Source organism: Protopterus annectens, chromosome 4.part0 (genome assembly GCF_019279795.1).
Source record: "Protopterus annectens isolate FY-2018-M chromosome 4.part0, PAN1.0, whole genome shotgun sequence".
In the NCBI taxonomy this organism is placed as follows: domain Eukaryota; kingdom Metazoa; phylum Chordata; order Ceratodontiformes; family Protopteridae; genus Protopterus; species Protopterus annectens.
Window position 1 is genome coordinate 279,384,568 of NC_056733.1, and position 23,717 is coordinate 279,408,284.

General features: G+C 44.1%; 1 protein-coding gene across 4 annotated transcripts in view; it reads left to right on the top strand.

Annotated features, from left to right (window-relative positions):
* MED13L (mediator complex subunit 13L) overlaps window positions 1-23,717 on the top strand; it is a 3,068,540-nt gene that overhangs the window by 2,367,487 nt on the left and 677,336 nt on the right. For all 4 annotated transcript variants that reach the window (XM_044068259.1, XM_044068260.1, XM_044068261.1 and 1 more), the window contains one exon: window positions 2,539-3,485. In XM_044068259.1, coding sequence (XP_043924194.1) covers window positions 2,539-3,485 — 947 coding nt within the window. The remainder of the gene's footprint in view (window positions 1-2,538; window positions 3,486-23,717) is intronic.

Here is a 23,717-nt window from a genome sequence, read left to right on the forward strand (position 1 = left end):
TGCATCCCAATCTTCAAAATCTCAAGCTGATGGCTTGGTTTCTCCAATTCCAGTAATAGCCAGGCAGAATAACTTGTCCTCTCCAGTACAAAAGATACTTCTGGCCTCCCATAAACCATCCACCAGGAAGCTTTATCTAAGCAAATGGAAAATATTTTCAATTTGGGCATGTGCAAACTACAAAAACCCTTTCTTAGCATCAGTTGTTAAGGTCCTGGAATGTTTAGCTACCCTGTTTGATAAGGGGGGGCCTGTACATCCACAGTTAAGGTTCATTTGGCTGCCATTTCAAGTTTTTGTAACTGTTTTGATAACCATTCCTTGATGTCTCATCGTTTATCCAAATTGTTCTGCATTGAAAACCCCCATTCAAAGATCCTGTAGCACCATGGGATTTGAGCTTGGTCTTACAGTGCCTAGTTCAACAGCCATTTGAGCCAGCAACTACTTTTGACCTCAAGTTTTTATCTTGGAAGACCCTCTTCCTAGTAGCTATCATGTCTGCTAGGAGAGTTTCAGAGTTAAAAGATTTATGTGTGAATCATCCCTGTATCATTTTTCACAAAGAAAGAGTATCACTCAGAACCAGTCCCACCTTCCGTCCCAAAGTGTTATCAGAATCTAATATCAACCAGGCTGTAGACTTGCCAGTTATCTTCCCAAATTTTGCGAGCAAAGGAGAGCACTGTTTGCACTTGTTGGATGTCCACAGATAATTATGTTTTTACTTGGACAGAATGAAGTTGCTAGAAAATCAGACCAACTATTTCTATCCTTTTCAGGACCCAGATTGGGCAAGCCTGTTTCAGAGGTCACCATGTCAAAATGGCTTCGAGAATATATTACCTTTATCTATAGTCAGAACAAACTCAAGCTGTCTACTACAGTTAGAGCTCATGCTATCAGATCTGTTTCTACTTCAGTGGTCTTTCATTCCAGAGTGTCTAGGGGAAGACATATATGCAGCTGCAACTTGGGCTATTCCACATACCTTTATCACCCATTACAAATTAGACATGGTCTCCAGGGGAAGAGCATCTTTTGGCTCTATGGTGCTCAGGAATATCCTTCCTTAGGGCCGCCCAGGATCTAAAGTGGCTGGGGACTCTGCCCCATCAGTCATGAGTGAATAAAGATTGACAATATCGCATAAAAAATTATTGTTCTTTCTGTAACGTTCCATCTGTGTTGTCGATCTTCATTCATTTTTGACATCACACCCTCCCACTCCCTCAAAAAGACTCCTTTGGGTTCGGACCTAGTCCTGGGATGTTATAGGTTATACCTTAGACAAGGCTTTTATATTTTCTTTACTACAAGGCAAACTCGATCTGAGGTAAAGGGAAGAGGGGTGTTGTGGGTAGACCCCTATCTCGAGAGTTTTTGGGAACCCATCAGTCAAGAATGAATGAAGATTGACAACACAGATGGAACGTTATGGTAAGAACATAACTTCTTTTTATAGTTACTTGAAGCAACGGATGCTTCTGAAATTTCAGTAGCTCAGTGAAGAGCTGGTTTTATTGCTCAGGTGATACAAGACAGTCTAGATTCCATAAGACTGAATGTAGCCTATGCTAAAATGTGCAGAGATATTTGAAATTTAACATGCTTAAAATCACAGTCACAACAGCAAAAAAACAGTATAAATAAAGCAGCAAATGAGTAGAACATTGTTCTCAATGTAATCAGGCTGCTAACAAGCAGTAATAAAAGAGGCAGAATAAATGCAGTTGAACACCAAAGAACAGGAGCAAAAGCAAAATAGTATTAAAGTAGAAAGACACTGTATAAATACAGTAAAATATAGTAAAAACAGCTGAATAGAGTGTCATTTTTTTTTTGTCAAGTAGAAAGGGAGAAAACCTAAGATAATTCAAGGTTAAGAAGCTAAGGGGGTGGGCCTTTTTGGATAATCTCACTGTAATCTTTAGAATGAGCTGATGTGATGGGACTGAGAGGAGTGTCCAATAACAAATTTATAATAAGAGCGGGCAAAGCAAACAACACCAAGTTATAAGAACACAACAACAATAATGTTGTTTGTCTTCTGAGGTCAGTACACAGCATACTGTTTTCATGTGTGCCCACAGCACACTGTACCAGCATATCTTAATAAATGTCAGAGTACTAAAGCAGTTAAAAATGCTATGGAAACTCAATTACTTGTCTTCTGAGGTCACTGCACAACAGTAATGTTGTTTGTCTTCTGAGATTAGTTCCTTAACGTTCGCTTTTTTCTTAATGATTGGGAGAATGCATACATATCAAGAAATGAATGACTGCTTCACATTGGTCCTTAGAAATGTGTGTGACTTCTGCTGTTTTGTCAGTGTATATGTGGATAATTGAGTGTGCAAAAACAGTTTATTGGTGACTGTGTTTTAGTGAATGTTTAAAAGATTTGAAGCACAAAACTGAGAGTAGCCTTTGATTTTATCTCAGTGACTTGCATAGTTACTAGAAAAGTTATGTGAAATGTTTTCCCAGATAATGTTCTAATTTCTTTTTTTTTTTTCTTTTTTAACTAACTTGCAGTAATGTGCCTAGTGTTGGAAGTCTAGGTGATCAAGACTACATTCAAACAAACACTCCTCAAATGAGCACACCAGTAGCTACCAGCAGCACTGCACCACCCAGCAACAGTGGAGCAGGAATATTACCGTCCCCAGCTACCCCTAGATTCTCCGTCCCTACCCCTCGTACCCCCAGAACACCAAGGACTCCTCGAGGTACAGGCCCTGCCAGTGGTCAAGGTTCTGTGAAATATGATAGTACTGATCTTTGTTCACCAGCATCTACACCTTCTACCACTCGACCTTTGAACTCTGTGGAGCCAGGAACCATTCAGCCAATTCCAGAAGCCCATAGTCTCTATGTTTCTCTCATCCTTTCTGACTCTGTCATGAACATCTTCAAAGATCGGAATTTTGACAGCTGTTGCATTTGTGCTTGCAACATGAATATCAAAGGAGAAGATGTTCGTCTTTATATTCCAGATTCTTCTAAGGAAGATCAGTATCGATGTACATGTGGTTTCAGTGCTATTGTCAATCGTAAACTGGGTTACAGCTCAGGCCTTTTTATAGAGGATGAAATGGATATATTTGGTTGGGGCTCTGAAATTGGCCAATTAGCGGAAAGGAGGTTAATGATATGTAGGACGGCTACAATGTCACTGGCCAATGGTGATCCCAAGAGAATGAAGGAACCACCAGTAAGCTTGCTTATCCTGCTGCAAGAACAATGTACACGACCTTTTACCTCCTTGAGTTCTATTGACAGCATTACTGCCACCCAGAGGACTTCTTTGCTAAGTGTAGACTGGTGTTCTGATAAGCTGCTTGCTGATGGTAGTGACTCCTGCACAGAGTGTTTTAATGCACTGGAGCAGGGTCGACAGTATGTGGACAATGCCTCTAGTGGAAAAGTGGATGAAGCCCTACTAAGAAGTACAGTTTTGCACTCTTGGCCTCATAGCAATGGTGAGTTCTCGCACTTTGTAGTGGTGTTATTAGTTGTTAACCTCAATGAGCCATTTCAAAAAAAAAAAAAAAATGGGTTGGGGAATGAAAACAGCATGTTTTAATTCAGGTCAACACATTCGTGCAGTGTAGTAATTTTTTTGTCTGACATTCCATCTTTCAGACTAGCTAAGAGGTCATTATACTTGCCATTTTTCTAGAGCCAACGTATGTAGACTGGTGTATAAAAATGTATACCTTCTTCATTCTGGTACTTGTTTTTTGTTAGGTTTTGAATGTTTTAATGCTTACAGTTGTGTATTTATGTTGATATTGTATGTAGCATTCATCTATTTCTGTTACAGTTTTCTTAAATTTTGACTTTAGTTGTCTCACTGCTGACATCAGATAATGATAGATGCTAAATGTTAATGCATGCATATTTCTGATATTTACTTTTCAGTTTTGCAGACCAGCAACAGGAACATGTTAAATCCATTGTCTTTTCCTAATACTTTAATCACTATCACATGCTCTCTCTCGCGCGCACAAACACACACACACACACACACACACACACACACACACACACACACACATAGTGTGATGTTCTGTGAGGGGGGCCTTTCATACCTCGCTGAAGGATTTGTTCCAGAGGATTAAAACATTCTCCTTAAAATTCATCTCTTTTCAGTCAAACATAGTCTCAATCATTTCAACCTCAAGCTGTGTAATAGATGATCGTGTTTCATTGTTGCAGTCCTGACTTGTGGGATTTCCTGTCGTAGAAGCCCTTGGCCAGCCCGACTACCAGAGTAAAAGTCTTCCCTCCTCCTGTGACCAGCGGATGCACTTGACTGACGTCAGTAAGCTGGGGGTATAAATGGAGTTTGGCTATGTCATTACTTCAGTTCTTTCTTGCCGTCAGAGCCTGAAGCAGATGTAGAACTATGTACATTGGTCGGTCTGCGCCCGAGTGAAAACTTCTAAAGCCAAGTACCCAGCTGGGAAACTCTTTCCTTTTCTAAACTAATGTCAGAGAAAGTTAATAACTACCTCCATTGTGGTAAACAAATTCCACACCAGGATTTTTATACCTTCTGCGTTACTTGTTTAGGCCCTTCCCATGATGCCCCAAGTTGTCGTTTCTCTGGCTGATTCAACTCCAGAACTAATCGGCATAGGGTGGACATTTTAGCTAGATTTGTTAGCAAGTTCCCTGAATCTCTGCATGGATGGTGTCTGTTCCACATCCCAGCGTTGATCTGACTAAACGCAAACATCCTAAGCTCAGACCTTCCAAACACACCCATTCACCATTAGGTAGCCCACCAGGACTGATTATCGTGGAAGTTGGTGAGGCACCTTTGCAGCCCCCTCCTGAAAGCAGGGTAGTGGGGAAGACCTCTACTGAGAACCTTTTAAAGCCTGGTATGCCATCAGAACCCTGACACCATTACCAGTCATCGATCGCTGTTCGTCGGTTGGGTCCAAGACTTGGACCCAACCGACAAACAGCAATTGATGACTGGTAATGGTGTCAGGGTTCCGACGGCAGGCCTCTGCTTCCAGCAAACATAGCACTGCCATTATACCTCAGAGATATTCAGGAGTCTGTGTTTCTGACACCTTCAAGCGAAAACTAAAAACTACTCCAAGGAAATCTTCTTCTCTTCTTTCCAGCCCTTCTGGCTCTCAATCGGAAAAGGAATTAGTTAAATTGACAGAGGACCCCCCCCCCAATCTACTTTTGGGAAAGGGAGAATATACACTATCCCTGAAGTTCTAACTGACCCCTTTTTAGGTCAGGCAGGACTCGGACCCATGAAGATGACCCTTCCTTGTCCCCCTTTCAGGAGTCTGACTCGGAGGAAACCTTACTTTCAACCTCCCCTCCTTAGGAGCTATCCTTTGGGGAAAATTTACAGTCCCTTGGGGAACTTTTACATTGGGAAGAACAAGTTTATCCCCAACCCAAGAAAAGAGTTAGGGAATTCCTCTACCTCCCAGAACTCAAACCCCTGGCAGTGCCCCCAGTTTTGGAGGTGGTTGATAATCTGTTTCTAAAATCCTCTTTGAGACCAGACTCCCTTCCCCCTACACCTAGAAAATCTGACAGTTTCTACAGGGTTATGGCATCACATAAGCACCTTTTTGAATAACCCTTCAGCAGATCCACAGATTTTTGGTCCTGGACTCCAGGGTTTCAGAACCAGCACACCCAAGAATCTCTTACCAAATAATATGCAGGGTAGAGGCCTTGAAAGATTTGGCAGGAAAGTGTACACTTCTGTCACACTATCTATGAGGGCATTGAACTGCTAGTTCCACTTAATAAAACACCAAGAGTCACTGCTGGAACAGATGAAGAAAAACCTCTGACCATTGAAAGTAAGCCCTTATCTGAAGAATCAGTGAGTGTTTGCAGTTTCACTTCACAAGTGATCAACCATTTCTTGCACTGTGGGTTTGATGCTTTACAGGCTGCCAGCAGGGCCGCAGCCACTGGGTCTGTCATTAGGAGGCACACATGGCTAAGAGAGCAAGACCTCCTGGAACATTGAAGTCCAAACTTTTGGATTCTCACTTGGATAAGGAGTCACTCTCTTTTTGTCTTAAAGCAGTAGCTGTTCTCAAAGAGTTGGAGGACAGGGCTAAGTGTAGGCGGGCAGCCAAATCCCTTGTGCAGGTGTAGCCCCCACGGTTCAGCAAAAACTACCCCTCCAATCTCTGCGCCTTTCCTTCCTGATCCACTACAGGCAAAGGGAAGGCACACAGGGAAAGGGACCACACACCGTTCCATCTATCACCAAGGACTTCCTCGACTCAGGTCCCTGGGAGGGAGCAGTAGCAATCCTTTCACAGCATGTACTCCTCCCTTTCTTAACCCCCTCTTCCCAGAAGAGAGAGACTGTCACTTTTCAATCTGGCCCTTTCTGTTTTCAGTCATAGGACTTCTCTCTATCCTTTGCAGGGGTTTTCAACCTTTACCTCTCTTAACCTGTGTCCTACCCTAAGGTTTTATTAGGGAACTCAGCTTCAAAGCGCACTTTTTGCTGGTTCCCAGTAGGGGATCTAGCTGAAGATTGCTGGGCCCTTTGCAAGCTCCAAATTTTAACCATTTGCAACTTGCCTTTTTTGACTACTTAGATCTTATTTGCTTCACAGCACACCAAAGATTGTGACTTGGTATAATAGTTAATGTTTTGATTCACAGGCACAAGGTACAGAGTTTGTTTCTCACCTTGGGAAACAGAATTGGGGAGACTTAGATTGGCCTGTTAGGAAAGCTGGCCTACTAATCAACTATGAACCCAGAATCCAAAGCTAACTCTCAAAAGAAAATTTGGTTCTAGGGTGGGACCCCTTTTTGATGCTAACCTTCTTGCCTCCAGGGAAGGTGACCCCACATGGCCTACAGTGTTCAGTACATTACAGACAGGCCAGACATGTGACTTAAATCCTTGCAGCTTGGGAGGCAGAAGTTGATAGATACAAGCTGTTCATGAGAAGATCATACTTCCTGGATAAGGGGAAAAAGAAGTGATCCCTGAAGGAAGCAGTTTGTACACTAAAGCCAAAGTAGAGCACACTTTGTGTAATGGACTCTGGGAGATATAACTTAATCTTTTACAAATTAAATCTTCCTACAGAAAAGAATTTCTTCTCACTCTGGCCAGCTTTGCTTCTTTAACCTCTTCCATTCCCATGCTGGGATGCACATGAGGAGACCCCTGTGGCAGCTACACAATGTAGAGGGCCAACATCCACAACTTCCTTTTGTCAGAAAAGGCTTATATCTGGCCTAAAAGGCATTTATGTGTGATATACTTAGGACTTTCCTCTAATCACAAGCCTGTCACGCTGCTAACAGCAGTCTGAACTACTAATTCTCCAAGGACTACTTTATTTACTTTCTTGCTACTGTTACTGACATAAAGGAAGTGAATAAATACTTGGACAATAGGACCATCAAGCTCGAAGGGCTTCTCTATCACTCAGGACAGAAGTTAAACCTAAGGGTGTTGTTCATGGTCACACACACACACACACACACACACACACACACACACACACACACACACACAACAAAAATCTAGGGGAAAAACCCATCCCTACACTCGCTGTATATCTCTGGGGATAGATTTACAGTCCCCCCCAGCTAATCCTATGGGATGGCACTGATGAGCTCAGTTCATCCAGGAGCTGCTCTACCAACAAAGCAGACAAATCAGAAGCCTGTAGCACCCTCAAATGGCAGTTGCATTGGGAGATTCCTGTCATCATAACCGAGGGGTGAGGGACCTCACAGATGGAACTCTTCACCACCAGGGAAAAGAGACAGTACAGCTATAGACACCTTCTTATTTTAATGGACAATCCTTTTCGTTTAGGCTTTTATAACAGTGCCCAGAAATTACAGAAGAGCTGGACTTCCCTTATAGCACCAGTTTGATCAGTTTTACTGTGGTACTTGCTTCTCATTAGTCTTTCTGCGAACCCTTTCCCTATAAGCTTGGAGCACACCTTCTTACCCTGTCTATTAGCTGGAAGGTTATTCTCTCAGAGGGAAGGGGGAGCAACTGTCTCTGGCTTCAGGTGCTAGTCCACTGACTTCAGAGACAGAACTCAGGGGATCCAAGCATGGTTCTGATAACACTTCCAACCTCCCCCCCGCCAATTCCATGCATTAGCTTGTGCAGGACATCTTAGGAAAAGTCAGATGACCTAGCTCCAGAAAAGCCTGTGCAACATAGTAAGAAGATTTTCGTACTGGGGGTGCTCAGTTCTGTCTGGACCCCAGCGGGGCCAAGATCCCTGATGTTCTTCATGTGTCACTGTTCACATTTGAGTTATCTGCCTGCAGGTAGCCCTCAGCCGGCCTGAATACCAGAGTCTTCGGATTTCTGGGTCAGATGCTATCGCTTCTTCCATGACGACAGGTCGTCATGGGTATAAAACATGCAGTCGAAGCCATTACAGCAGTCTTTCTTGTCATGAGGTGCCTGAAGCAGAAGTAGTTTGCAAGTGCCAGTCAGTCGTCTCCTGAAATTTTCAGACCTGAAGTCTTCAGATAAGATAAGTACCCCGTTGGGGATCCTTTATCTTGCTCTAACCAATGTCAGTAAAAGTTAACAATTGTCTTCCCTGTGGAAAGCAAATACCTCATAGAGATTTTCACTCTTACTGCATCCCCTGTTTAGGCCCATACCACGACGTCCCTCACTGTCGGTTTTGTGCCTTGTTCAATGCCTGAACTATTCATCGTCGGGCTATTTTTGTAGCCAAATACTTTCGTACTCTGTCTCCTTACTCCGAAATTGCTTTGTTAAGCCATCCGACTACCGATCTTCTGAAAAAAACATAAGGATAAAGACAGGGACAGACTGCATAGGTCCAAAACTGCCGACGGCGCTTCCGTTAAGCTAGTCATCAGTCTGCTGGTACTCAGTGAGGCGCTTTTGCAGCCCCTGATACCCGCTACTTCAGATTCGCAGGCCTCTACTGAGACCCATTCGGAGTCGGGTATGCCATGAGATGCTTCTTCGACTATGGAACCTGCAGATGTCTCTACCTTGGATGGGTCAGGAGCCACTGTGCAGGCACCGGCTTCTGAGGGTGTATTCAGGCCTACAGATATTCATATTAAACCGACGCCTTTGTTTCCATCCAGAAGTTCCAAATTACTCAGGCCAAAAACTCGCACTATGCCTAGAAAACCGATGATCAAACCGCAGACTTAGGCCCATATGCCTAAAGAACAAATGCTTAGAATGGCTGAAGACCTTATTACCTTAATTAGGGGAAGCCAGCCTTCCCCCTCTAAGAGACCTAGAACTGATTTTCTTTCTGATTCTTCTGATCAGGAATCTGATATCTCTGCTCATTCATATTACGAGGATTTGCCCTTATCTACTTATGAGGATTCTGATGCAGAGGATTCTATTCCCTCTGCTTCCCCTCCAGAAGATTTTTCTTTCGATGAAACCTTGCATACTCTTAGAGAGCATTTCTGCTGGGAAAGCCAGAATTATTCTGAGTCCAAAAAGGGACTTAGGGAATTCTTACTCCTGCCTCAACACAGGCCTTTAGCTATCCCTCCTGTTCTGGACATTGTAGATGATGCTTTCTTCGAATCTAGCCTTACCCCAGACACTTTACCTCCAGCTCCCAGAAAACCTGATAGGTATTACAGAGTACCTGACTCTCACAAGTTCCTCTTCAAGAGTCCTTCTGCGGATCCAGAGACCAATTCCCAAGGACCAAAAGGCATTAAGGCTACTGCTACCAAAAATCCTACTCCTGATAGAGATTCTAGAGTGTTAGACAGATGGGATAAGAAGGTGTACACTTCTGCTACTCTGGCCATTAGGGTTTTAAATTGCCAGTTTCACATGTTGAAGTATCAGCAGCATATTATGGGACTACTTAAACAGAAAATTATGTTGATTCCTGACTGTGCTGAACACAAAGACTTGCAAGATTTAATGCACTCTGCAGAACAAGTTGGTAAACGTACTTTGCAATGTGATTTTGACGCTTTAGAAGCATCTTGCAGGGCTGCTGTCACTGGGTGTGTACTTAGAAGGCATGCTTGGCTTAAGGAACAAAACTTGGTAGATCATGTTAAAGCTAAATTACTGGATGCTCCCTTAAACCAAGATCGCCTTTTTAGCAACAAAGCAGAAGTCGTCCTCAAAAGGAAGGAGGAAAAAGCTAAATCTATGCAAACTGTTAAAGATTTCGAACAAGTACAGGCTCCCAGATTTAGTAGGCATTGGCCTTCAAAGAACTGGTCCATTCCAGTCCCTTCCAGGCCTTCTCAGTCCAAACCCAGGAACAGCAGACCACCAAGGCTGCAGTCTCAGGCTATGCACAGATCTAAGCAGTGGGGGGCTCCCACTTCCAAAGCAGGGAGTAGTAAGCCACCCCCCCAAGGAAAAAATGGCACAATGATTTAACCTTAACCCTTCCAAGCCCTGCCCAACTACCTGCTCCCTTAGGAGGAAAGCTTGGCTTGCCTGCAAAAAACTGGGAACTCATAACACAGGACAACTGGGTTTTGAACAGTTTCCCAAGGATGCAGATTCCACTTCCACACACTACCAACCCCAAATGGTTGGCCAGACCTACCCCCAAATCATTGGGTGGAGGCCCAGCAGCAGGTTCTCTCTCTTCTCAGTATCAGGGCTATTCAACCTGTCCCAACAGAACAAAAGGGACAAGGTTTTTATTCAAGACTTTTTCTGGTTCCCAGAAAAGACAACTCCTGGCGTCCTATCCTGGACCTCTCTATTCTCAACACCTTTCTGGTGGTTCCAAAATTCAAAATGCTAACTCTTCAACAGCTTCTTCCTGTGCTAGCCAAGGATGCCTGGCTGGCAACCCTAGACTTAAAGGAAGCTTAATTGCACATCCCAATAAGAGGATCCTGCAGACAATACCTGCGTTTCAGGGGGGGTTCCATGCACTTTCAGTTCTCTGCACTTCCCTTTGGCTTATCTACTGCACCCAGGGTGTTCACAAAGTGTCTAGCTCCAGCCATTGCATTTTGCAGGCAGAGAAATATTCACATTTACCCATACTTGGACGATTGTCTGATTCGAGCAGAAAGCCAGGAATTGCTGCTTTAGCACCTGGCATTTGTAAAAAGCCTTCTCACGTCTTTGGGGTACAATGAAAAGAAATCACAACTGGTGCCCAGTCAAAAGATTGTATTCCTGGGAGCAAGCTTGGACACAACTTCCCAGATGGCATTTCTCACTTCAGAAAAACAAGTCTATCTGACAGACTACTTCAAGCAAATGACCACCAGAACCCAGCTAACTGCAAGAAAAATACTGCAAGCCCTAAGGTTCATGGCCTTGTGTATTCTGCTAATTCCATATGCAAGACTGCATATGAGGAAACTTCAGTGGTACTTAAAAAGTCTTTGGTGCCAACATTCTCAGGACCTTGAAACTGTCATTCCTATCATACCTTGTCTGAGGGCAGAGTTCCTTTGGTGGGCAGAAGCATGCAACCACAACAACAACACCTGACATTCGTAAAAAAACTTCTAACCTCACTGGGGTACACCATCAACGAAAAGAAATCTCACCTAGTACAGATTGTATTCCTGGGAGCAAGCTTGAGCGCAACTTCCCAGATGGCATTCCTCACTCAGGAGAAACAAGTTTATCTGACAACCTACTTCAAACTGTTGGCCACAAAACCCCAGCTATCTGCAAGGAAAATACTGCAGGCTCTGGGGTTCATGGCCTCTTGCATTCTACTAATTCCACATGCAAGACTGCATATGAGGAAACTCCAATGGTATCTAAAAAGCCTATGGTGTCAACATTCTCAGGACTTGGAAACAATAATTACTATCATTCCTTGCATAAGGACAGAGTTCCTTTGGTGGGCAGAGGCCTGCTACCACAGCAAGGGACTCCCTTTCACTCTACCCCCTGTCTCCTAAACCCTAACAACAGATGCAGCAGACTGTGCATGGGGGGCTCACATGGCAGGGCAGTGCATTCAAGGCAAATGGAACCCGAGACAGTTGCACCTACCATTTCAATCAAAAAGAAATGTTAGCTGTACAGAATGCTCTGACAGCCTTCAAAGACCATACTCTTCCAGGACAACTGTTGGTAAAGACAGACAACACCACAGTACCCTCTCTGCAGACTAGCCATGGCTGTGTGGAACACAGCCTTGAGCTACCAAGTACAACTACAAGCACAATTCCTGCCAGGCAAACTAAATTCGCTGCCAGATGACTTAAGCAGAAATCTCATGGACTCACATGAATGGAAACTATAACCCAAAATATTCAACCTTTTGAAGAACAAATGGGGGACTCCAGAGGTAGACCTGTTTGCCTCCCCTCAGAACTACCAATTGAACAAATTAGTCAAGCTTGGAAAGTGGATGCCCTGTCCTTTACCTGGGAAAGCCTCTCGGTTTATGCCTTTCCCCCTCTGCCTCTCCTCTCGAACGTTCTACTGAAGATCAAACAGGACAAGCCAAGGACAATACTGATTGCACCAGACTGGCCACGCCAGCACTGGTACCCCCTCTTGCACGGTATGAAACTGCTACAACCATGGCACCTGCTTCAGACCCCTTCCCTGCTGTCCCAGCAGGCAGGCCAGATTCTGCACCCTCAGCTTCAAACCCTGAACCTTGCAGCCTGGCTTATTCCTTGAGCTCTCACTCTAGCATCCCTCAGTAAGCAGGTGCTGGATGTCATTCTGGAGGCAAGGAGGCCTAGTACTAAAGAATCCTATGCTGAAAAGTGGAAAAGATACTGTTCCTGGAGCCAGGCTCAGGGGATGGGCACAACGGTGCCCAGCTTACCTCTTATTCTACAGTACTTAACAGAAATGCTCCACAAGGGCCTATCATTCTTGTCAATTAAAGTTCATGCCTCTGCCATTTCAGCACATTATAATACTGAGCCACCCCTCTTCTCTCACCCCTTGCTAAAACAATTCCTTAGAGGGGCCAAAAATTTAAGACCCACCTGGAGAGCTCCCACTCCAACCTAGGACCTTAACTTTGTATTGGAAAAGCTCGCTCTCCCCCCCCCCCCTTTGAGCCATTTGCAACAGCAGAGTTGAAATGCCTTTCTTGGAAAACAGCCTTCCTTCTAGCCATCACTTCAGCAAGAAGAGTGTCTGAATTACAGGCCCTCATGGCAGTGGAACCCTTCATTATCTTCCATGCGGACAGGGTTTCCCTCAGGACTAATCCTTCCTTTATGCCCAAGGTGGTGTCTAGAGTGGCCCTAAATCAGTCCATTCATTTGTCTACCTTTTTCACTAATCCACAAAACAAAGCGGAATGAATACTACACTCTCTGGACGTGCACAGACAACTTAGATTCTGTTTGGACAGGACTAAGCCTCTCAGAAAATCTGAACAGCTACTAGTTGGCTTTGCTGCAGGGGCAGAGGGGAAGGCCATTTCAAAGCAAACCATTTCCAAATGGATAGCCCATTGCATTCATTTCTGCTACAAGCACCGTGGAAAACCTACCCCATAGGGAATAAGATCATATTCCACCAGGGCAGCATCTACCTCTGTGGCATTTCTCAGAGGAGTCCCTACCAGGGACATCTTAGACGCTGCTACCTGGAGCTCTGTACATACCTTCACCAAGCATTACCACGTGCCTATCTTTTCTAAATCCAGAGCTGGATTTGCTACTGCAGTCTTGCAGGGCTTAATAGCTGGCCCTAATGCTCTTTAACTTCATCAACCCAAATGTGATGATTGCATCAGTGAAACACGAAGAACGTAGTACAGTTGTGTACACTTAACCATAAATGTAGATTTAAAATAAAATATATGCAGAGATACCACCACACAGCAGAATTTATTTCAGCAACACAGTCCACAATCCAAGATATAAGAAAAAAATTAAAAGGTTAAAACAAGAACAAAAAACACATGGTTTAAAGTAGGATAATCGCTTTCGGCTTTGCCTTCATCAGATCCTGTTCTCTTAAAACATACCTCCTCTTTAATAATAGCAAACAGCCAATCAGGCATTATCTCCAAAGCTTCCTCCACTTTAATATTGGTTTTAAGGGAACCATCCCATTTAATCCAGGATTTCTATCTGCCTGTACATCAGCTATTCAACGTGTCTCAATAATTTCAGTCTTGTTGAACAAGTCTCCACCTCTTTCATTATTCTGTATCAGAGCTAGGGGTAAGAAGGAAAATTTATGCCCAAGATTAATCGGAATATGTTGTGATAGAATGTTGGTGGGAACGGCAAGTCTGATGTCACTAAGATGATGTAATATCTTTTCTTTCAAGCTCCTATTTGTTTTTCCAACATAGAGTCCTTGGCAGGTGTCACAAATGGGAACATAAATAATAATCTTGGTATTACAATCCATGTATGTCCTAAGATGGTATAATCGACCAGTAGTTGGGTGTATAAAACAGTTACTAATGTTTATATAGGAAAATGCTTTACATTTCTAACAAGGAAAAGTAACAGTCTTAGTAATTCGTTGAGATTACAGAGGAGTTATATGACTATCTGAAGGTGGAACATCCTATGAGTCCCATTATAAATGTATTGCCCAAGATACATAAAGATAAGGAAGACCCACCCTTATATCCAGTTGTATCAAGGACAGGGTGGTAAACTGAACCTGCCTCCATTTTTGTAGAACACCAACTTAAGAAGGCCATATCCATGACCACCACAGTACTTAGAGATACACCCCAATGTTAAAAGCCCTACATAATTGTGTTATGAAATTGACTAATAAGAAACATCTTATGCTGGTGACAGTGGATGTTAAGAGCTTATTCACAGTAATTCCTAATGAATGTGGGCTAAATTCCATTTGTGGATTTTTGAAGAAATGTGAGAATTTGCTGTTGTTAATCTTTCTTCCTTACTGATGGGTTATCCATATCAAGCTCACTTCAGCCAAAAACTCTTGAGCCAAGGTCCTACCCAGAATGCTCTGCACCCTGTTACCTCAGATCTCGTTTGTCGCATTACTGAACAACCTTGTCAAGCCACTCTCTCAGCTAAGTGTCTAATTTTTGACAGTTTATATATTATTACTCTAAAATTTTCTCAAAAGTTTATTCTAATATTTTCCTACCCTATCGCACACTTCAGACTCTCTCCTTTTAGTCCTTTCCATTTATTACACTCTTTTCTTACATTGTGGTCATTCTCCATTACCATCGTTGGTAATCCTTCCTTTTCTCGGGTAGCCGTTATTCTTCCTTTTGCTACTGTGCTTCTTCTTCACAATAGCTATGTCAGATAAGAAAAGTTCAGTTGGTTTTAAGCAGTGCAAGGATTGTGGCCGTAAGTTACTGCTTTCCGATGGCCATGACTTATGTGTCTACTGTCTTAATGTCTCTCACTTGACTGTAGATCCTCCGTGTGGGATTTGTAAAATCTTCTCTACCAGGACTCTCAACGAGAGGAAGAATAAGTTAATTTTGAAAGATCTCCTCAAGTCTCCTTTCTCTGAGGCTATTTCTGGGTCGGAGGGCTCTCCCCCTCCTGTTCAACCTCACAAGAGGCATTCTTCCTCTTCTTCATCGAAGTCACTCCCTTCTTCTCCCTCTGGAGATCGTAGGGAATCGACTCACAAGAAGGTGAAATTAATTATTACTCCAGTGCTGCCACCTGTGACCCTGTCGGCTCCAGGCTCGGCACTGCCCCAAATGATCTTGACTACAGCCATGTCTCCTTTATCAATATCGGCACCGGAGTTCCCGTGCAGACAGCTATAGTTCCGACAGTTCTGTCGCAAGCTCTAACGGCACCATCAGTACAGGTTTAGTCCCCTTCTGCACCGTACAGTCACCTTCGGCTCCAAGTTTGACTCTTCTGTACTTCATGGCGCAGACTTTTTCGGCACTGACGTACTTCGGTGCAGTCCTTCTCGGCACCATCCTTATTGCCGGTGCAGACACTTACCACTACGGCACCATACCCTTCGGGGCAGACCTTTGCCTTTGTGGTGCAGACACCTTCAACTACCACGACACCATGTTCGGCGCAGACTTTTTCCACACTGTTTTCTTCAGTGCAGACTTCCTCGGCTCCAAGCTCTGCACGTATTGAATTAGCAAGGACCAAATATTCCCTTTCACTGGATCCTTTTGCAAGTCAGTATAGTATCTCGTTGGAGCTTTTCTCCCTGGGCCTCCACTGAAAATGGGCTCTTTTAGGCCCAGTGGACTTATCCCGGTAAACAAATGCAATAAATAAATAGTCCTTTCCTGGAAAGGCCAGACTCGCCATCAGCCTTCTCCATGAGATCAACCAAGAGTCTTTCTGAGCAGGATGTGTTGTGGCTTGTTGACCCATTTCTTCTGGCCAGAGATTTCTCTCAACCGTCAAAGTCCATGTTTCCTCATTCAGGTGAGTGTATTTTGCCTCAAACCCAAACGTATACTCCTCCTTCGACTTCAGTTCAAGTCTCGAAGCCTATTACTCCGACAGCAGGTTCCCTCCCTCCAACTCCAATAGTGGATCTCACTTTGGAACCAGAGTCGTCCTTGTGGCCTTCGGTGCACTGGGCATCGGGCTTTTCTCAGGCCAGTGGCTGTGCCATTGGGGAGGGCATTCCTAGCTCCACGCCAATTTCTTCTATGGCACTTTCCAGGGATGCTCTCTCTCTTACGGTTCATGGTCCTCTTGAGATTCCTGGTCTGGGGGCGGACTCATCGGGGCATGGTGTGACCCCGGTTCCGAGGTTGTCTTGCTCGGTTCCAGGCTCCCATCCCTCCTTGGGCGGGCCAGCCTTCCAGGCCATGGAGAGGGCGCTTGCCTCTGCTGGCAAAGCTAATTTTTTGGAGTCATCTCCCCCCTCTGTGCTTCAACTGCCACAAGCTTCAACTCCCGGACACCGGGCACAAGAGCCTCAGGTCTCTCCTCCTCAGGAGTCCCCCTCTTTGCAGTCTTCCCCAGAACCTCCCACTGAGGAAGCACCATGCAAAGCATCATGTAAGTGGAAACACGTGGACTCGACTGAAGAGTCATTGACTGAAGATACAGATTTTGATGATGGGGAAGGATCCCCACGGTCACCCTCTGATGAGGTGTCCTTTGGTGACATCCTCGAGATACTTAAGACAGAGGGGTGACTGGAAGCCATCCAATTGTTCTTCTGAAGAATCCATATTCCTGCAAGCTTTTCTTGCCCCACCCCCTACCCCCGGGTCACCCCGCCTGCCGATGAGTTCGTTCAACTCATCGTGCAGAGCACATGGAAGGCTCCTGATACCATGGAAGCAATACATCAGAGGCCAGATAAAATAATATTGCCCCCCTGCCGAGCACCTGGATGCGCCTTTGTGACTTTGTGGACTCCTTTAAGGCTTCCTTCATGAATGCCCCTATAGAGGCCGCTTCTTTGTTTGGCCCTAAAGTCAAGGCTATGCTGACATGGTACGAACAAGATGGCAAGACCTCATTTGCCGTTGGTGTCAGGCACTCCACCCCTCAGCGATTCTAGTCTAGGAATCAGAGGTGTGGAAAGATCAGGCACAAGAAGTCACAGGGTTCTTTCCGGGATGCACGTGCTGAGTTTTCTGCTAGAGGCAGAGGGGGAAACTCCAATGGAAGACGCCCCTTTCGGGGCAGAGGAGGTCCACAAAACTGGGGTTCCAGAGACCCTTTTTCTGGCCAACCCTATCAGCGCTCCTGAAGCGTTGCCCGACTGCTCACCTCTGGAAGCGGTCGGGGTTGTTCCTCCTTGTACCCTGCTGCCTGGCAAAGCATAACCGACTCTTGGGTACAACAGATTATATCCAGAGGCTATAACATCCCCTTCCATCTTTGCCCAGACTCATCAAGAGTGTTACCTGACGTCCCACCCAGTCAAAGGGAAACAGCAGCACACAAAATCAAAAAGTTGCTACAAAAAAGAGTCATCCAGATGGTCCCCCCAGACCAGATAGGATCCGGATTTTACTCAAGGTTCTTTTTAGTGCCAAAAAATACAGGGGACTGGAGACCAATTCTGGATCTTAGTACACTAAACAAATTTGTAAAAACAGAGAAATTCCAGATGGTCACGGTTCAGTCTATCCTTCCTCTTCTGGAAGAAGACAATTGGATGTGCTCTGTAGATCTTCAAGATCCGTATTACCACATAAAAATGGACAAATGCTCAAGAAGATACCTCCACTTCTGTATAGTAGCCAGTCACTACCAGTTTCGAGCCCTGCCCTTTGGTCTCTCTACAGCCCCCAGAGTGTTCACAAAATGTGTGGCAGTGGTTATCGCTCACTTGCGACTTCAGGGATTCCAGGCATTTCCGTATCTAGATGACTGGCTCCTTACCATCCCCACCAAGCGTCTACTGGAAGAAACCCTGCAGTATACTCTCTTAACAGCTCGAAGCCTGGGAATCACTGTAAACTGGAAGAAATCCAACACAACCCCAACTCAGTCTTTGGAATTTTTAGGGGTACTGTTGGACACGAGAAATTGCACTGCATCCCTTCCAGAACACAGACCTCAGAGAATAAGACAACAAGTTCAACCGCTGCTCTGTCACCACAAATTCCCAGCTCGATCTGTACGTCATCTTTTGGGGTTATTGGCAGCTTCGATTACCATTGTTCCCCTAGACAGATTCCACATGAGACGTTTTCAATGGCTACTTCTCACTCAGTGGTACCCTCTGCAACACCCCTTTGTCCTTTCAAATAAGTGTGACTCAGAGATCCAAGCAAGATTTACTCTGGTGGACGTCTCGAAATCCCCAACAGTGGTCTCGCCCTTTCACCCCCCCCCCCATCAACCGATAACCAGGGTGACCATGGCCGCCTCCCTGATGGGGTGGGGGGAGCTATGTCAGGGAAACTCGGTCCAAGGCACCTGGTTGGAGACAGAGGCCCTTTTGCATATCAATGTCCTGGAACTCAGGGCACTGCTTCTATCATTGCAAGCATTTCACTCCATCCTTCCGTCAGGGACTGTTGAGATCCAGTCAGACAACATGCCAGTGGTCTGGTACATCAGAAAACAAGGGAGCACCAGATCTTACCCATTATGCTAAGAGGCCTTGAGAATATGGCAATGGGTGATAGCTCACAACCGCTTTCTGATAGCAATGCACATTCCCGGGAGCGCCAACGTGATAGTGGACAAATTGAGCAGGTGCATTTTACAGCCTCACGAGTGAACCCGAAATCCTTTGATAGCAACAAAAATCTTCCACCACTTGGGCCAGCCTTGCTGCAGCCTATTTGCCTCCCCAACTAACTACAAGTGCAGCAACTACTTTGCCCTGATCCCCCCCTCGGGGACAGTCACCATGGGACGCTCTAGTCCACGCTTGGCCCTTGGGTCTTCTTTATGCCTGTTCTCCTCTTCCCCTCATCTCCCGATTTCTAAAGAAAGCATGACAGTTGAAGAGCAAATTGATGCTTATTGCTCCATATTGCCCTTGACATGTCTGGTTTCCCTTCCTCTGGCCTCACCTGCTAGATCAACCATGGATCCTCAATCCATCCCCAACATTGATCTCTCATCTGCAGGGTCTGATTCACCCTGATCTAACAACCCTGAAACTGACAGCTTGGTTTCTCCACTTCCTATGATTGCCAGGCATGAAAACCTTTCATCCCCTGTGTGCAGTATTCTTATTGCATCACATAAATTGTCCACCAGACTAATCTATCTTAAATGGAAGAGGTTTTCTGTATGGGCAGCAGATCAGCAAATAGACCCCTTGTCAGCCGCGGTATCGGTGGTATTGGATTACTTAACAAATCTTTTCCACTCTGGGGTGTCTGCCTCTACTATCCATGTACATTTGGCTGCCATCTCACATTTTCAATTTGGTTTTCAAAGATTCTTCACTTATGTCACACAGACTCTGTAAGACTTTTTTAAAGGGGTTATCCACCTAAAACATCACTTTAGAGAACCTGTACAACCTTGGGATTTGGCTTTGGTTCTGCAAGCTTTAACAGCTCCACCCTTTGAACCTGTGTGTTCTTGGGATGTAAGATATCTCTCTTGGAAAACTTTGCTTCTGATTCCAATCACGTCAGCCAGACGATTGTCAGAACTTCAGGCCTTATGCATCAAACCTCCCTGTCTTATCTTCCATAAGGACAGGGTATCACTGAGAACAAACTCTACTTTTTTACCAAAAGTGGTGTCAGAGCAATCTATCAACCAGTCTGTTGATCTCCCAGTGTTCTTTCCTAACCATTCTAACAAGATTGCCTGCACTCCTTGGATGTTCATAGGCAGTTATGTTTTTATCTGGACAGAACAAAATCTACCCGTAAATCAGACCAACTCTTTCTGGCTTTTTCTGGACCTAGACGGGGTCATCCTGTATCAAAAGTTACATTGGTTTCATGGTTGAGAAATTGTATCACCTTTATCTACAACAAAAACAATCTCACCTTACCTCATAGAGTCAAAGCACATTATACAAGATCTATGGCAACTTCAGCAACTTTCCATGCTAAGGCTTCCCTCGATGATATTTGCTCAGCTGCAGCTTGGGCCAAACCTCATACCTTTATTCTTCAATACAAATTGGACTTGGCCTCTAGAGGTAGAGCTTCCTTTGGTTCCATGGTGCTCAGGAATGTCCTTCCATGAGGGCCACCCAGAAATACAGGTAGTTGGGGACTCTGTCCCATCAGTAAGGAATAAACAAAGATTAACAACATCAGATAAAGAAGTTATGTCTTACCATAAAGTTCCATCTGTGTTGTTGATCTTCGTTCATTCATTACTTCCCACCCTCTGTCCCCCATCTAGAGGTTCTTGGTTGATCTTATGTACTCCGTTCTGGTAGGTTTGTTATGACCAGAGGTAGCCTCTACTTTATCAACTTGCAAACTCGATCTGAGGTAACGAGCAGAGCATTCTGGGTAGGACCTTGGTTCGAGTGTTTTTGACTGATGCGAGCTTGATATTGGCCAGCTTGGTTCCAAGGACGGAACCAATTACCCATCAGTAATGAATGAATGAAGATCAGCAACACAGATGGAATGCTATGGTAAGACATAACTTCTTTTTTTTGATGGATCAGGTATCTTAATGTATCTGCACATTATTAGAATTGATTGTAGAGAGTAACATCTTTGTATACGGAGCTGAGTATTACTGGCAAAAATGGGGAGTGGCGATGGGCACCTCATGTGCCAACAGATACTAATCTTGTTATATCATACTGGGAGGATAAATGTGTTTTCAGTACAAGGAACATATGGAAATGGAACATAATTTTCCATGGAAGATTTGTTGATGATGTCTTCCTTCTATGGAGAGGTGATGAGAATAAGCTCTTAAGGTTTGTGGAATACTTGGGAGATACAGCGTAATTTTTGGAGTGTGATGTAAATAATTCAACTAGAGAAATAGATTATTTGGATGTTACTCTTCTGTTGGAAGTAGAAGGGAAGTTGAATACACGTATACAAAGAAGAAACCATCTTTTGTATAGGATAAGTATGCATCCCCTGACACATCTATCCGCATGTGATCAAGGATTAACTTCTGCAGACATCGAGGCTTTGTACTAGTGATATTGTATGTGAACAAGGATCAGAACAACTCAAGAGAGATCTACTGACCAGTGGACAGAAGGAGTCTGAAATACAACAAGGAGGGATACAAATGAAAAGTCAAAGAAGAACAAGAGGAAGACCATATTTTTCAGCCAAGGGAACAGAAGCTGGAACAGGATTGAATGAACTCTCAAAAAAGGAGAGAGGTGGTCTGAAATGTCTACTTACTTATAGTAGTGATATCTCAACTGTTTGTGATGCAATTAAAAAGGTCCTCTCCTGCCCTCCCTTGACCAGACTTTCCCCCACTTATAATCGACCTCTGTAATTACTGTCTTTGTCCACTAGGTGGCATCCTTACCCAGCTCTACCAATCCCTCTACCCTATAGCATATTCCTCTCAGAATTTCCTTGTCCAATACTTTGCTTCTCTTCAGTTCACTAAGTTGTATTACTATATTAGCACCTTTCTCCTACCATCCCTCCCACCACTCAGCATACCTCTCTTTGTACCTACATTACTTACCTTTTTTCAAAGCACTTTTCTGTGATTGTTCCTCATATGCTTCTTCCTTCTCTTGTCTTAACCCGCTCCGTTAGCCTCAAGTGGCTCACTCCGCTCCCCTACCCTACCCCCAATTCCCACCCACCCCCAGTGGCCCTAAACTTATACTTCTATAACCACACCCTCCTAAACACACAACCAATCAGATGGTGCCACCATCCTAGTAAATTGAACCACACCTACTTTTCGCGTAACCAATCTCTACCTCTAATTAATTATAATCTCAACTCAAACTCCTCCTCTCCTCCTAACCCATAACTCTGCTAAACAATCTAATATTTCCTTACCTATTCTACCATCATGTCTACTAAAACCACCTCAACCCTAACTAAACTACTACTCTGTGCCACACTCACATCTGTACTAACCTCAGCATATCTGATAACCTCCTATGAACACCCAAATACTTCTCATCCTAACCATCCAAGAAAACAAACAGTCCCACATACTCTCACATTCACCCTTAATAATATCACTGTTACATCCACACCTAGATACATACTAGCTAAATACCACAGACTTGCCCACATTACATACAACAACCTTACAACAAAGAAATTCCGCTACCAAATTAGTAACATACATCATCTTTTACTTTCACTAAAAAAACATTCCTTACTGGATGGAGACATACATCCTAATCCTGGCCCACATAATGTCCTATCCACTGGACATCTCACCAACAATCCCTCTATTCCCCTCATCCCCAACAAACACCCCAACTCTCTCCTCATTGCACATCTCAATATCCAAAGTATAAATAACAAAGTTCCCCATCTTCATGCTCTCCTGGATATGCACTCTTTTGATATTCTATGTTTGACAGAGACTTGGCTTAAACCTAAAACACATGATAATGAAATTATCCCACCAGATTATAACATATTTAGACTTGACCGTATAAAAAGAAAAGGAGGGGGAGTAGCACTTCTTTTTAAAGATGGACTACAAGTCACCTCTATACCCTATAACCCACCAAAAGACAACCATGCTGAAGTCCTTATTTCCAAATTACAGCTCAACTCTAGTAAATCCTTATATATCTTTTGTATCTATCTACCTCCCGGAAACAATATCAGCATTCTAGAGGATATTCTGAGCTGGATCTCGACATCCTTCCCACAAGAAACAATTATCCTAGGAGACTTTAACATAGATTGGAAGAACATAAATACTGAACATCCTACCTCTCACATTAACCTTCAAGACTTCTCTCAGACCATTACCTCCCCAACAAGAATAAACAAACCAAACAAAAAAGAGAGCACTTTGGATTGGATCCTTATTAATAACTACCACCAAAATTATACAGTTGGTATCCTCCCTGACAATGTAAGTGACCATTCCTTGACTTATATAATCAGGCAAAGGTTTAATACCTCTCACCTAACCTCATATAGGACTATACGGTCCAACAAGCAATTTAACCAACACCTTTTCCAGAGTGAACTCAGTGCCTGTGATTGGTCTCAATTAAAAACCCTCCCACTTGAGCAGGCTGTCAAATATTTCAACTCTAAGTTCTTAGAAATCCTAGACCACCACGCTCCTAAACGTACTATCAGAACTAGGTCCAGACCTGCCCCCTGGCTTACAAATGAAACCAAGAAAAAAAATCCTCCTCAGAAATAAAGCCTGGTCCAAGTGGCGAACTA